The sequence below is a fragment of the Solanum lycopersicum genome, chromosome 6 (assembly GCF_036512215.1).
Source record: "Solanum lycopersicum chromosome 6, SLM_r2.1".
NCBI lineage: Eukaryota > Viridiplantae > Streptophyta > Magnoliopsida > Solanales > Solanaceae > Solanum > Solanum lycopersicum.
This window is the reverse complement of record NC_090805.1, coordinates 48,519,037-48,536,473: the sequence shown is the minus strand read 5'-3', so window position 1 is coordinate 48,536,473 and position 17,437 is coordinate 48,519,037. Positions and strand designations below refer to the sequence as shown.

General features: G+C 29.4%; 1 protein-coding gene across 1 annotated transcript; it reads right to left on the bottom strand.

Annotated features, from left to right (window-relative positions):
• Positions 1-3,313: 3,313 nt before the first annotated feature.
• Positions 3,314-16,600, bottom strand: LOC101249557 (probable fatty acyl-CoA reductase 4). Its single transcript, XM_004241264.5, has 10 exons — positions 11,543-16,600; positions 11,325-11,428; positions 11,000-11,205; positions 10,790-10,890; positions 10,507-10,699; positions 9,609-9,770; positions 9,417-9,498; positions 9,038-9,313; positions 8,812-8,939; positions 3,314-8,718 (listed from the first exon to the last, which is right to left on the bottom strand). Exons 1-10 carry the CDS (start codon positions 11,616-11,618, stop codon positions 8,571-8,573), a joined length of 1,476 nt encoding a protein of 491 aa, XP_004241312.1. The 5' UTR covers positions 11,619-16,600; the 3' UTR covers positions 3,314-8,570.
• Positions 16,601-17,437: the final 837 nt, after the last annotated feature.

Here is a 17,437-nt window from a genome sequence, read left to right as displayed (position 1 = left end):
GCTTGCTTTCCTCGTCTCTCCCATCTCCCTCACCACTCTCTAATGTATCTGGTATCCCAGATATATGTGAATCCCTCCAGATGCATACAGATACATGTATCTAGTGTGATTCACATATATTTGCGATTCATTCGAGTCTTGTTCGCCTCCCTCTCAAATCTCGCTTGTCCCTCTCTATTTTAGTGCATATAATAGCAAAATATGTATACCTAAGTGTAAGATACATACTAAACTTTTAATTAATGATAAAATACATAATGTTTTAAAAGTATAAATAATAAAAATATATATGATAATGAAGTATATCTAAATGTGTAGCTTTTTCTTAAATTTATTCTTTCTCTATTTCTTTTATAGAGTTAAAGTGGATTTATATCATGGTCTTTTTGCTAAAGGACCTATTTATGTTGAAGAATCGTGAATTGTGCTTTGGGATGAAATATCACGCTTAACATAATATAATAATAGTGTTATGCTTTATACTGAAAAAAAAATGTGCTTTAACAAGGGGACCATAAGTGGAAAGAAGTATTTAAGTGGATTTTAATATATTGTATATGTTATGTACGGAGAATCTTCTTATTTTATTTAGTAAATAAGTGTACTGATTTTTATTTCTATTCGTAAAAAAAATAACATATATATATATATCATGATGTCGACAAGGCAACTTTGAGACAAATTTAACTTACTTTTGATTGGATAACAATAAAAGAAGTGATCTGTCTGTCGATCGATGTTGTAGTTGATGCACTTAAGTTATGAAATTGATTAGTTCATCTCTGACATAATTTCCAACTACTAATATATTGTTTATTTTATTAATTGGATTCACTAATAATTGAGATACGATTCACCTTACATATAAAAGCCGCTTAAAAAAAATGAGAAAGTATGATTTATGATTGATATTTTATTGTTGGTATATCTACTAATATTAAATAATTATTTACGTGATTGATTTAAGTTCATGTTATATAAAATTAACCAATTCCTTAGATGATTACTCAAAGTAATAATAATTAATTATTTCAATTATCAAAAAAAAATTAAAATCAAGAATAAAAGTGACTTTATGAGAAAATAAAAAATTATTAATTAAAAGTGTCTTGTTATAAAGAATTTCTCTACTTTCAAAATTCGATTCCCAAATCTTTAGTTATAAGATAGAGAGATATATATCATTCATTCTACTATAAGTACGTTATATTTAAGAGCTCAAACACAAAATTTTTACGGAACTGACAGATCTTATCCGTTTCATTAATTTTTTTTTATATATATATAGATATATTTGGTATACTATATATATTATCTCATGAGATACTTCGAATCGATTTTTTTTTTTTTGTCTCCTTTTTTCCAGCTTGATATGAGAAGGATATGATCCTGATCTGATTCTTTTCTTTTTTTTTTACTATTTTAATCTATTTTTCTTTTATTTAATTTATGCATGCAGGAAGAAGAGTTAAGCCAATTGTTAAACAAAAATTATTTGCTTTGATAATTACATGCACAATATGTTATGTGGGGATCAAAACGCCAGTTGAATCAGCGCCAACTCACGAGCTCGAAAATTGATTTTTTGCCCAATCAGAATCAAAACGATATATTCGAGATTTAATATTTTTTTAAGTATCGACTCATTATATTTTTAAAGTTATGTATATATGTCTATAATTTGTTATAACCTTATTGAATTTTTATATATAAGTTTATATTTCTTGTGAAATGTTGTAGCGAAATTAAAATCTTTTAAAAAGGAGTTTAAAATATGAAGATTAAGCGAGCATGCAAAAACTTTTAAATATTAGATGTATAATGGTATTTTTAAGCGTGTTTTGAATTTAGAAATCTCAGCTATCTCATCAATTTTTTTTTAAGAATAGATATTCAATTTGAAGTATTCTTGATTTACTATCTAATCTTATGAGATAATTTCACAATCCAAAGAATTTGTGTCTTTTTTTCCAGCTTGATATGTGAAGCATATCGATGTTGATATGATGTTGATTTGATTCTTTCTACTCTCTAATGACAAATTAATATTCAATTCCTCATCAGTATTCTGATTTCTTTTCATTTTTTAAATACTAAACCCCCACCCCGTAGTTATATATTTTTTTTGACGTACTCTCTCGATCTCTATTTACTTGTTTATATTATATTTAGTAAATTTATTGAGAAAATTATAATTGATATAATGAATTTATTATTTTACTCGTTTAAAATTGATTGTGAAAAATATTGATGAATTTTGATGAAAAACTGATGCAATGTTCAAATTTTATTTTATGAGTATTAAAAAGGGGTAATTTAATTTTTAATTATTTGTGAATATGTGACTATTTTGCTTGATGAACAACTTTCATATATAATAAATATAAAGATCATATTTGTATGTTGTAGCTATTGTTTGAATAATTGCACTTTATAATAAAATTTATGTTGCTATGAAGCTATTAATTTGTATAATTCGCTTCAAACATTCAATTTCATACAAATTATTCAGTTTTGTATAAATTCATTTATGCATTGTAATTTGTATAATAAGATCTGTATTTGTATAATTACATGTGTGTAGGACGAAAATATATGTATTTATATATATACACTTTTCTCTCGCTTTATACAAACACAAACACATTTTATATATTTTATACGGAAATGTATAAAATGACTAATTATATACGGCTTATCGTATACCAATCAGACAACAAAAAAGGGAATATTTGCTACGAATTATAATTAAAATAAACTGTGATTATAATATTTAATTTAAATAAATAGTTTGTGTTGACACCTAATTTCGACCCCCCGATATAAATTAGTTCTCGACCTTCTTAAATTACCAAACAATTTAAAAATAATTAGTTTTTATAAATTTTACGATTATTTCTCAAAATATTTTAAATTTTAGTAAGTATTCTATTTAGCTAATTTAGTTTAAATTATGGTTATATTTTGAATCACTATTTTACAATTAAAATAATTATATTACTAAAATAAAGAAGCTCGTTGATTAATTAATAAAAATTCGTTTTATTTAAGATTTAGCCAAATTTATCCTCTTAGCTCAATTTGGCTATTTATTAAATTTAACCCATCTTAAATTTCCAATTTAATTTATTTTGGGCCATTCTTGCAAATTTCCTTTAATTCCCAATTCCAGCCCATTTCTTTTGTGGCCCACTTCCCATTTCTTCCCCCCTCAACCCTTTTTCAACAATTATTCACCTCCTCCCAGGCCCAACCCTTTTCTACCCGACCCAATTCCCCTTTTTCCTCTCCTAAAATCGATCTAACCCCTTTTCCAGTTTTACCCTTTAGCACCCGACCGACCCCATCTTCTTCTTCTTCCCTACGCGACAGGACCTAACAACCAGCGAGCAAATCGCGTGTCCCTTTCCCCTCAACCTTATCCGCTCGTACAAGAGCCGTTAGAAATTCGTGAGGTGTCAAAATCTCGTAGCTTCGTCGTCCTTGCTCCAAGATCGGACGGATCCCTTCTTGCATCCGTTGGAGATTGTAGTACTGTTCACAGACCTTTCAATGCTTTCTTTTCAAAGAAATATTTGAATTTCGAATTGAAAATTCGAATCTTCTTCACCCGTCTTCCCCCCTTAAAAATATGCATTTTTGCCTTCCATAAATACAGCCTTAGTTTTCACTGAAAAGGAGAGGAAAAATAGAAAAAAAGGAAAAGAAACAGGGAAAGAAAGAAAATATAGATAAAAAGGGAGTAAAGAGAAAAGGTTACAGAGGAATATGGCCACAAGCTTCCAGCCATATCACTGTATATAAGTATTTTGAGATAGTTTCTTGAAACCATAGAGACGTTCGTCCTTGTCCTATCGCTACCTACAAGGAGCTCTATATCGCCTTTTGAGTTTGAGTGTTGTGGTGGAAGACCTCAGCTTATTTGTTGTTCCAGTTGGCTGCTCTAAAACAGGTAACCCCTACCGCTTGACACGACTTTCTCATTTTTTTTTGTTTTGAAATGGCTTCTGCTGGCGTTTTAAAGTTCTGTTGCTGCTGCCAGTTATGAAACTGAAATGTAGGTGTATGTTTGAAGTATAGTCTTCTCTTGTTTCGCTTACCTCGTCTTAAGCTTGTTCATGTTGTCCCTCTCGCTCGAGTTGTTCATTCAGGCTTGGACGAACTTGTAGGTAGTATAATGTGTTGCTTAGATTGATATAGACACTAGATCCTTCTGTCATATTTGGTTGTGAATGTGTAAGCTCGGACGAGTTCTCGTCTTGTTTGTCAGACAACCTCCGTATTCGCTTGTCTTGAGTACGTTATAGCTAGGTTTCTAATCGAGTTTTATTCGAGTATATGTTGGTGACTTTTTCTTAATCGTATTCTTAGTTGTCCTAAGGGGTTAGAAACGTTTATGTGTTTGAATTATGACCATTTTGGAGGAGGATTTTACACTTTGTCTTACGGGTAGGCCTTTTCTTTGACGTGATTTTGGTTATCAATGGCTTCTGCATATATGCCCTTTATGTGCATTAAATGGCTTGAATGATAGAAAGGGATCAATTCTCCTCTGTGTTTGGTCTACAGTATATTTATTGCTCACTGTCGTGTTGTTGTCATTGGGTTTGAAATGATCCACATAGCCTCAAGTTTATTACTAATGAACATTGACATATGATGACTTTCATTTTATTCTTTTGAACATTTGAATAGTGCTGCATGCATGAGGAGTCCCCTGTGTTGCCTTCATATGAGATGTGTGTTGAGATTTTGTACCCCTTTCCTAACTCATTATCTCTAAAATAGCTCACATCTTCTATTACCGTTTCGTTTAAGACGCATTCTATTAGCTTATCGCTTAAGGTGCTAATTCTTTTTTTTTTGGTTTTATTGCATGTGAAATCTCCTCGAGTCCTCATGGACTTTAACCCATCTCGTTGCACTTTCTCATTGAGCCGTAAAGGCTTGAACTGTCATCCTTGAGTCGTAGACCCCCTCAAAACTGGCGTACAAGCTAAAATATATCAAACGAGTTGCTGGAAATTAACTGCAGGTTCATCAAAACCTGGAAAGGGGCTGTAAAATGTATTGGCAGGTGTTGATGTAGCTGTATAGCAGTTGTATACATACTTTATACATCAGTATACAGGTCAAAAAAACGTACAGGGGACCAAATTCGAAATACAGGTTGATAACAGTGAGGACATACTTCTGGAAATAATTTTTCAGCTGTCGAAAGTTGAAAAACAGGTTGATATACAACCTGTATACACAGATATACACGGACGATATACTATATATATGCTTAAAAAATATGATTGGCAGGGGAACGTATAGGGACGTCTATTCTAATTAAAATTCGGAATTAGGCAAACAATGTGGACGTAGGGTGCAGCCCGTATACATTAGTATACATTATCGGGCGACGATATACACTTGTTAAGTAAGTTTTTAAAAAATGATACAGATATAAATACGCGGGGCAATACAGGGAAAAGTAGCGGTAAATATATATTCAAAAGGTGCAGGGCTCAAGAGGTCTAAATGGGTCAGATATATTCTGTATACAGCATGTATACATTTGTATACGTTATGTCTCTTTTCAGGGAATTGGGCCAGGGCCCTTCAGCCCCCCTTTTATTTAACAGGCCCAAAGGTCATTTGTTTCTGCAGGTTTTAAAGAAGGCCCAAGTATAAGGATTAGTTTATGACGGGTGGGCCAAAGCCCAAATGAAAGAATTTGGGCAATAAAGCCCAAGTTCAAATATTTCTTTCTCTATTATTTATTTGTTTGAATTATTTAATATCTTGGTAGAATTTTAATAATCTTCTAAGGGGTAGCCATTTTTCATTATTTAAATTTTACTATTATTGTTTTACTTACTTTTATCACAGTTTAGTTTTCCTTAAATTAATTCACTCAACCTTTAGAAATAAATAAAAATAATAATAATGAAATAAAAAATATTAACACAAATTTCTTTTTACTTAGTTAAAATTTTTATTTTAATAGTCATTTAGTCAAATCGCCGGTCAACCGCGAGTTAGCGGGCATCCCGAGGGCCTAACACCTTCTCGGGATGTACATTGAACTTCGAACCTTTTTCAATTGATTTTATCTGTTTTGAATCTTTTGACAATTTTAAATTTTTTCTTGATTTTATCAAAAATCAAGTGGTGACTCCATAATTTTGAAAAGTCGATTTTTCTTAAACAATAAGATTAATTGATTTTTCGAAACCTAGTCAATTTTTCCATTTTTAAACCAAAAAATAGTTAGTAGTATTTTTTTAAAATAAAACAGTTTGCTATTTAATATAATTTCCTCGACACTAAAATAAATGTGAACTTTATACATTACTAAAGAAATGGTAGCTTAATTGGGCTAATAGGATCAGTCCCCTTTTATGTTAAGGCCCTATATATGTTAATGTTTGCGAAATTTACCATACAGTCTACCTCACTAACAAAAACTTAAAAATGCAAATCTTATCCAATCATTTGGTGAAAGACTGGCTAGAAAATTGAGATCATAAAATGTTTTGAACATTCAGTGTCGGAGCAAGAAATTTCATTAAAAGTGTTCAAACTTTAAAAAAGTGAAATTCATTTATTTTAGCGAAGTGGGTGCATAATATATGTTTTTTTAAAGAAGATATCATTTAACTAAATCATACAAAAATTAAATTTAAATTATAAAACAATGAATAGCATAAATCAAAACTAACGGAGAAGAATTAAAAAAAACAATTTTAGCTGCTAATTAAATACACTCCCTTTGGTTCATATCAAATGAATTGTTGGACTTTTTTCGTGAATTTTTTGAAATTCAAGAGAACTGTTTAGATTTTTCTTTTCATATTTACCTTTTATTTTTTTGAGATTCTTAACTATTTTAAAAAATAATTTAGAAATAATCAAAAGAATGATAATGGAGTATATGTTAAATGCAATATCTTAGTACTAATAATTCAAAGCTAGAAATAGAAAGATGTAATTTCTTAGTACTATTAATTCAAGCCTAGAAATAGAAAGATGGAGTAATTTCTTAGTACTATTAGTTCAAGGCTAGAAAAGAAAGATGTAATTTCTTAGTACTATTAATTCAAGGCTAGAAATAGATTTTTTTTTAAAAAAATAATCATGGGTTACAAACTATAATCAAACTCCGAACGTCAAGCCCTCAAATGAGCAAGCTTATCGATGAACCGACACCATTCATCGGGTACAAGTATGTTCATTTATTAAATAATAAAGAATATTTTGCCTATAGACAACGTCTAATTTTTCAGCGAAGGGTATTTGATTGACACCTTTTACTTGGTTGTGGCTCCGACCCTGAATAGATCATATGCGTCCATTATAAGGTAATGGACCAGGTTTCTTGTTACAACAAGAACATACTGAAGGTAAAATTTAAAACAACAAACACTAAATGTTTACGTGAAAATCTTCATGCTCAAGAGTGGAGAAAACCATAATTTGTCTCGATGAAAATCAACAAATAACTCTATTGTTGGGTTTTAGCAAAGTACAAATGAAAAGTCATTTCTTATAAATTTGCAGGTAACGGTAACATTCCAAAAAGTTGTTACTCTTTCCGAAAAGTCGTTACTTTTCAAAAAGTCGTTACTTTCCAAAAAGTAGTTATTTTCCTAACAAACACAATTTTTCGAAAAGTTGTTATTTTTTCCAAAAGACACAACTTTCTGGATAAAATGGGTCTGAACAGATTTCACTGAACAGACATGTTCCTTGCTGAAAATGGCTATAAAAGGAAGTCAATTTTTGATTTTTTACTTACTGAAATTTTTTTCTTTCTCTGCATTTATTTTTCTCTAAAAAAAATCAAAGTGTCGATCGACTGAGTCTGTGTGACTTGTTGCTGTTCTTCAGTTCGTTGAAGTTAAAGAAGTTTGAGGTACCGCTATTTCTTTAACAGGTTTAATCCGTTTTATCTTGGGAGAAATTAATCCATAACCTTGGGTACAGTGAGGGGATTAAATTTCTTAAGGACGCACAGTAATTTCTGTGGACTCGAATTAATTCTTCTATTTTAAATTTTTTCTGCTTCATCTTGTTTTTGTTTCTGTTCATTAACTTCATAAATACTAGTTATTGTAAGAATAACAATTTTATAACATCTATTACTTCAAACGAGCCAAGGTACAATTTACAAGCTCTTACAACCTAGGAATTAAACTCTAAATCATTTTCCTTTGTAGCACCTTTTTTACGTAGAAACAAATATGCAATAACTCTATTGCTCACTACACCAACTAATAACCCTAGTTAATATGTGCAACGCCATTGTCTGAGGGCTTTGTTCCTCTATTGTCGTGTCAGTATTGACAGCTTTACAGTCGAGCTTTTCGTTTTGCTGGAGCTCTCAGTCGCTCTAGGATCAAGTCGATCTCATGTTAAATGCTAAATCATCAAAACTTCATAATATAACATTTGAGAAAAATATTGAAATTAAAAATCAATTTGAATATAAAACCCAAATTAGTGTCACTTTTATTAAATTTAGACATGATAATATTGCATAACAAGTACACACAAATTAAAAGCTTAAGCATATATAATCCTTAGAAGAGGTACTTGACAGCACCAGGAATGTGAGCATTCATAAAGTAATCCTCCCATTTGATGCAACGTGAGTCAAAATTAAGCACTTGATCCATGTTAATTTCCTTCATTGCCAATCTCAATTTTTCAGCATTAACCTCATCAAAACTGTAAAATAAGTATATGCTTAACATTAATATAATATTGTTGGAATTACGAGAGAAAATATATAGAGAATAATGTAACTTAATTATAACGTACCTTCCATAGAAAAACACATAGGGTTCGTATAGTTCAGTCATACGTATAGCCTTAGATATCTTCTTTTTCATAAGTACATAGTTTTTTTCGTAGCGATGGCATGAAACTTGATTCACAAACTTTAACATCTATAGAGTTTTAAAACATGATTGAGTTAGCACTTGAAAGTGTAGCTTTTTTTTTAAAAAAAAAAAATCATGTATGGATAACACAATTTTTTTGCAACCTTTAAGAGTGACAAATAATGAGTTGAAATGTGTTTGCGATAGCTAGTCATGCTGCTAAATGGACGCATAGGAGCCTTCACTTTGATAGTTTTTCCATCTTTATTAGCCCATGGATTTTTGGTGAAGTAACGAAACATGTAAAGCGCAAAGTTTGAAATTATTAGAGGATTGTTTAAAGATGAGCTGCTATGATAAATAACTACTTGTTGAGAATATTGATTTTCATGTGCTATAACCGCGGCAAGGATTGTGTTTACCACCATATCTCCTGGAATCTGTAAGTAATAACAATTAATCAAAAAAACACTTGGTAGAAATTTCACTACACCTTTTCCATAAAAGCCAAAAGAAATGAAAAAGATTATAAAGTTTATTTACCACATCAAGTTTTGAGTAAGGATCACCATAGTAGAATTTCATTCCACCTTTTCCATAAGCTAAAAGAAATGAATCCACTGTTCTGTTATTAAAAAAATAAGATAAGTAAAAGAGGAGAATATATATATATATATTATATAATAAAATATATGTAAAATATGCGCAATGACGATTATAATTTATAACACGTACTTCACTCCTTCAATCCATCCAGGAAATGGCTCTTTGTAAGTACCAGTTATAATCGTTGGACGTATGACAACAATCTCTAGATTTTCCTTCAAATGTCCCAAAATCATCTCTCCCATTGCTTTTGTGAAAGAATATGTGTTTTGCCATCCATGTAACCTTGCCCTAATTAATTATTAAGATCATTTTTCATACCATAATGTTATTAGGATACTTGTAATATAATGGGATTGATTGGTTCGAGAAACCATCTTTTAGGTCCTTTTAATGAGTCCAGAGCCTAAAGGATATAAAATATTAACAAAAATTTTAAAACAGTATATAAAATTTTATATTAACCAAAACGGCAAAATTGCTGGAACAACAGCGATTTTCCAAAATGTGATTTTTTTTTAAGGCAGCGATTTTCATTTTTTTTTCAATTCTTTAAGTTTTTTTTTTAAAATCACATTATGCAAAATCGCTGGAACAACAACGATTTTGCTTTTACCGGTGAAGGAAATCGCTGTTGTTCCAGCGATTTTGCCATTTTGATTAATATAAAATTTTATATATCGTTTTGAAATTTTTGTTAATATTATATACCCGTTAGGCCCCGAACTCTCCTTTTAATGCCTAGTCTATTTAATAGAGTAAGTCTATTGATATTGAATTTAATATTAAAATTTTTAAATGAAACAAAAAATTTTGTACCTTCCGATAGGGAGCATGACTATTATTAAAAGTGTTAACTAAAGAAATATGAAAAGTCATGTCGTAAGTAGCGTATTTATATTTTTTCTAACACCATATGAATTGTTGTACAAAACAAAAAAATTATATTTGTTTACGGAACTTACTTTAGCACACGGGTAATTCTTTAATGAATTTAATTTTTTAGTATATGGCATCTTGTAATAACCTTTGTAGGCCGAGTTCTTTCATAGCTATTGTCAATTCTTTTGCTGTCGCATTTTGAGCTCTAAGTTCCCTAAATTTGCTTGCTATAATGCTCCTTTCTTTATCCATATCCAAATAAGAGTTTTTGTTCAGCGTCTCACCCATAACTAACGATTTTTCTGATAAAATTCCTGTTGTTTTGCCGCAAACATAAGCTGCGTATAAAAAAAACAAGAGTTTATGTTTCATGCATCATCGATCATATATTTATATAAGAACGGAGATGAAAAATCATAAACTCGTACCGGTAGATACATGAAGAAGCATTTTTACTTTTTTACAACTCTTAGCAAACTTGAGGACATTCTTGGCCCCGATTACATTTATATTCATTGCAATATCATATCTATTCAAAACAGAATTGAAATAAAAAAAAAATTAGCCAAAAAAAAATGTGTACAAATAATTTTTAATAAATAAACTAGAAAAATATATTAATTTGTATATATATGTACCTCTCATCAAAGTTGGTGGTAGCAGCAGAGTTAATGATTATATCAATTTCTTTGAACATATGCTCTCTCAATTGAGAGTTTTTAATTCCCATATTTTTTTTAGAGATGTCACCTGAAATTGGTAGCACCTTGTCATCCACCACAGAGCTAAGATATATTGTACCCATCCTTTCCCTTATAACATTAAATAATTCAGACATCACGACCTGTGTGAATTAGGAATGTTAAATGAGCGAGTAAAAAAAGGTAAAATGAAAAAAAAAATGCTTGCAATTAAATAATCTATATTATCGATCAAATAAAAACAAAATTGGTCCTTGATTACCTCATTGGTAAAGCGTTGTCTAGCAGAGTTGTTGTCTGAAGCTCTTATGAGAAGGTAGAGTTTCTTCACGTTTGGTTGAACTCGAAGTATCTTCTCCACAAGAACTATGTTCATTTTGTATAAACAAATGAAATTAAGTTAATTACAAGGAACTAATTAATTAAACAAATCGATAGAGAGAGTAGATCGAGATCGAGATCGAGATCGAGAGAGAGTACTCTTTGCAAGGAAACCGGTAGCACCGATGATCAAAATAGTCTTGCCTTGGAACTGCTCAATTGTACGTGATTCCATCACCTAAGCTTTTTTTTTTTTTTTGCTAATTTAAATGACCAAAATTAATTACTATGAAACTGTAACTAGTAATTGATGTATGGATCCTTGCAAAGTAGCACTTATATATAGCGGATAATGAAATTATTATGATAGTGTGAGAGGGCTATGAAGCAAATTTGGAATATTTATTATTAATCACTATAATATATATATATATATACCCACAAACTATTTATATTGTATATATACATTATATGTATCAGCCTATTATCTTCACCGAATTGATTTTCTCAATAAACATACATAAATATTATGTATAATTTATCCTAAACGTAATAATTATATTTAACCTTCAAACGTTTTGAAATTTATCAAATATTTCAATGTAAACACTGATATCTGACAAAAGTTTTCATTGCTCAATTGGAGCGACATGTCTATATAACTTTTATAAGCTGAAATTAAAAGAAGTTTGAGCTAATAAATTAAAGTGTCATTAATGCGCCCAAACTTGAAAAAATTTGTTTGCTAATTTGGCAACTCTAAATTGATATATACTGTCTACATAGCTTGTTTATAAATCCGCCATTGATTGAAAACATATAGCGAGTATACATAAATTAAACAATCTTCTAATCAAGATTCACATGAGCAATGAAGGAATCCATCTCCATTTGATGAGCTCCACCAGTCTTCGTTGATTCTCTTATCCAAAAGAACTATGGTACATATTGTATAGACAAATGAAATTAATTTAATTACAAGGAATTAATTAATCAGTACTTTAATTAAACAAATTGATATATTAAATGAGTAAATAGAGATTGAGAGACCAAAAATAAGTAATATGAATTTGCAACTTGTAATTGATGTATGGATTCTTGCACAGTAGCACTTATATATATATATACCGGAGATAATGAAATATGTAAGGTAAGTGGTTTTCATGATAGAGCGTGAGAGGGCTACTTAATAAGTTTGATATCTCAAAAATGTTTCATAGTAGAAAGTATGCGAGTGAAAATCAAAAGTTAAAAAGTAATTAAGAGATAATCATAAAGTCAATTTCACCATCTAGACTTGATAAAAATTAGCTTAGTGTGGCCTAAAAGTACTAGTAGTATTTACCAAACTAGCTAGAAGAGTGATTTCTTAAGATGTACGCAAAAAAGAAAATATTTCATGCAATATGGTACTGTCACAAAAAATTAGGCAAAAAGTTTCAATGTTAGCTAGAATTAACTTCATCAAAGATAACTTGAACTTAAATTAATCGTGTTCTATTATCTTAAGGCTTAGATATTAAAATTTTCTTTGCTTGAGAATTCAATATCTAATTAATAATATGTATACCTATAAATGAGATAAAACTTACTCACAACATAAACTTTACTTTATTAAATCACATAATAATAGAAATTATATTAATTGAGAGTAAACATTTTTCCCTATAAATGTGTTATCATTTTGTTGTTTATCATGTTAACGATCAACTAATAATCAAAATTTTCTACCACATTAAATATATTCCTCTATTATCTATCAATTACAAATCAGATTTTTATATTACAATCCAGATTATACCTTCAGATTACATTATATTCCATTTATATTCGTAACAACAGGAACTATGATTTTTTTTCAAATATTCAATATTCACATTAGAATTTGATAAAATTTAAGTTTGTGTCAAAAAGTTCAACATTAGAGGGAACCCCTATTGTTACTATAGTATTCAATGCAAATACAAAATTTAAACAAAAGTTATTTGATTCACGAAAAGACATATTATATCTGCTAAATCCGTCCTTGATCGAGTACACATAAATTAAACAACCTTTAAATCAAAGCGCTAATGTAAATCTTATAATTAAGTACACATGTAAAAGCTTAAATATAATTCCTAAAACAGGTATTTCATAGATTCAAGTAAGTGATTCAATAAAATAACTAAAATATATATCTTATTATTTTTTCAAATTAATTTAACATAAAAATTATTTTTAACAAATTTAATGAAAAATATATAAATCTGTTGACTGACTTTCTAGGTGAAATATCAGTAATTATAAAACAAAGTGAGAAGGAATCCATCTCCATTTGATGATCTCCACCATCGATCCTTCACTAATTCTCTTACTTTTTTACCAAACTCAATGCTCATCTCATGCTCTTTCTCTAGAAGCCATTAGTTTTTTAACACAGTAATAATGCTGATCTAAAACAATAACCATGTTTGATAATAAAACTCAATCAACATTACAGAACAATAACAGAATCTTTTTTTTTATGTTATGAATTCGAATTTTACAATAGAAGCAGAAGCAAGTAGTACTATGAGCAATGAAGGCAAGACCCTAACAAGGTACGTATTGGTTGGGGAAGCAGAATGGACCTCAAGCCAAATATGAACTGAGCTTTCATTTTGAGGGAATGGATTTTCCATTTCTAGTGGATCAAACCCCCAATTAATGGGAGTGGGAAATGCATGATGAATTAATAAAATGTTTGATTAGTTGTCTCACCTATTAATTATCTTCTACATAAATAACGTGCCTTCAACCTCCTTTAAACAAGGAAAAATAATGATGGAATTAAAGCAAGGGAAAACGTGCGAATATATAAGTTTGACATGAATATTCTCATGTGTGCATATTTATCGTCGTTTTTAAGAAATGATATATATTTATACTTTTCGTTAATAAAAATCTACATACACTTGACTATTTTCTTACCATTCAACACCTCATCTAGATGAAAAAAAAAAAAAAAAGCTCTATTCTTTTTCTACTCAACAGATCTGATTAAAATAGGGATAGTTTTTAAATTCGAAATTAAACTCTAACAGTGGATAAACATGAACTTTAAAAATAAAACAAATGGCCACTTAAAAGGTTACGTTTGACTATAGATTTCCAGATATTTTTGACAAATATTATGTGGATGAAAATCTGAATGAAATTTATACTACCTATCCAAACTCTGACGGTGCATAATATTTAGGAAAAATAACTTAAATACACAACTATAAGTTTTATATTCTCTAATTTTCCCTTCTTTTTTTTAAATATTACATAATTTTCTTTTTTTTTAATTTTATTAGAAGTGTATACATACATAACATTCCCTCTCCTGTAATACACAATTACCCAATATAATGCGTATTTTTTCTCCATTAAAACACTCAACCTTTTAAATCAGTTTTTGGATTTTGAATTATTAATTTTAATTGAAACACCCAATTTTGAAATTTTGAATTTCAAAATTCAAAAAATTTGAAATTTCAAAAATCTGGACAATTTCTCTCCCGTTCTTATTGTTATTCTTAGTCCATCACGTCTTCAGTTCTTCTTTCTCCATCATGGTCTTTCTTCTTCTTAACCCACCAGCTTTTATTGGTTTCTTCTTTTTCTTCTTAATCCATCATCGTTTTTCTTCTTCTTAACCCATCATCTTTTATTGGTTTTTTCTTTTTCTTCTTAATCCATCATCAGTTCTTCTTTTCTTCCCTTTTTTGTTTTGGTTAATTGTTCTATTACATCATAGTAATGGATCCATTAATTAATAGAAGGATATATGATTCTGACAATGAAAATTGGAAAGAAAATAGAAAAAAGTCTTTGCATGATCCTATGAATCTTCAGAAAGATTCAAACAAAGACTCTGACGAAACATCAAAATCAAAGGTTGTCAAAATACAACAAAAAAAGAAAAAAGAAGCAGCAAACATTGTTGTTAGGCCTACATTGTTTCGGGTTTGTATTTTTGTACTTAAAATTGTTGTTGAAATTAGTAAAAATTTTAAGGAATCCAATATGTATCAAAAAATCATGAAAATTATTATCATGTATCAGACAATAGATTTAATACATGAGTACTAAGTGGATTATAATGTTTAGTCTATGCTTTGACACATGAACTAGATGTGTATCATATGATTTCCTATGTATCAAGGGTTTTTTAAATTTTTTATCATGTACCAGTGATTAATTTCAATAAATGCGCCATCAAGTGTGCTTGCTGATACATTTTGAATCAGTGTGTATAGTGTTTTAGATGATGCATTGATACATGAATTTGTTGTGTATCATAATATTTTCTATGTATCATGAAGTTTTGAAAATTGTTATAATGTATCATTCACTAAGTTTAATAACTGCATCATCAACTGTGCTTGATGATACATATAGAATCAGTGTGTATAGTGTTTAGTCGATGTACTGATACATGTATTAGATATGTATCGCATGTTATAATGTTTAGTCAATGCACTGATACATGTAGTAGATATGTATCACATGTTTTTCATGTAGTATGAATTTCTGAAAACTGATATCATGTATCAGTAAGGTATTAGTTGTTTTATTTAGTATTTTCATAAAAAATGTATTCAAAATAGATGATATAGTCTTTGATTTTCAAAATTTGAAATTAATATCCAATTACGTGCTGATTTAATGCTGATTAATGACCTATTACCGTAAATTTAGATGTTTTAGTTAACAATATTAAATGTACCATTTTTTCCCCATTTTTTTCTTAACAGTTTAAACTTACCATGTATCATTTACCATGTATCACTAGAGTCTAAAGTATCATGGCACAACAATTTTAAGGAATTTTTAAAAAATATTAATTTTATCGGGACAGAGTGTAATTATTGAATTACACTATGAGATTCCTTAAATTTTTACTATTTAGGATCGACAAAGTCGATAAATACCCATTAATAAGGCCCAAATAAATTTGTCCTACACCTGTTCGAATTTGGGCCGGGCCCAGTTTTGAGCCTTCACAGAAATAATGTCATTTTTCCTATTTAGGGGTCAACAACATTATGAAAGGGTAAATGGGGTTTTCAATCATTTTTCTTAATATAAATTTTGGTTGTTCTAACACAAAACACCAAATTATCTTCTTTTTAACATGTACAGATAAAATCCAATCGATTTATCTACTATTGTTATAGGAAAATTTAATATCGTTCAATATTTACACCAAATAAATAACTACAAAAACATATACTTTGTGTATTAACAATAACACAAAAGATCAAGTTGTTGAATTACCACCACATCGGGTAGGACGTGAATACTTAGTCTTCTTATATAATCTTGACAATCTTCACCGATCTCATAAAATATTATTCGACACTTCATTAACGTCACAATTTATTTTCTTAAATAAGTTATTAGAATCAAATCCATCGTATTTAGAGCGGTTAGTTTGACCAATTCAAGTTAGCTCATATATAAATTGAGCCTTTTGGGGAGTCCATTTAATCCAAATTGACATATAACAAAATCGTATCAAAACATAATCCAAGAAGAAATGTCTTTGGGTTTGATTGATTTAAGTATAGTCATAATAAATTACGAAAAAAATGTATATTATGACTAACCAAATTATCTAATCCATTTCTTAATTTAAAAGCATGATCAAAGATATTTGTAGAATATATATAATAAAAACCCAAATTTTTATCCAAATAATATTTGTCAAAAAAATTTGAAAATCTGTATTCAAACTCTAGCATATACAACTAAAATTAGTTATAGTGAATCCAAATTTCATTTGATTTTAAACTTTGGCACACCCTCTCACCCGAGTGTTTGCTTCTTTTAACACATCTGTTTATGTTATTACATAGCACCCTTGTTACTGTGTTTAGTCATGTGACTCAGCTAATTACTAGAGTTCAATTATTCTCGTATCATTTGGAGTTTGCTTCTTTTAACACGTCTGGTGGATTAATTTTTGTTAGGTTGTCTAAAATTTGAAGGGTTAATATTTCAAAAAAATGCGGTCCATGTGGATATTAATTCATTGCCTAATTT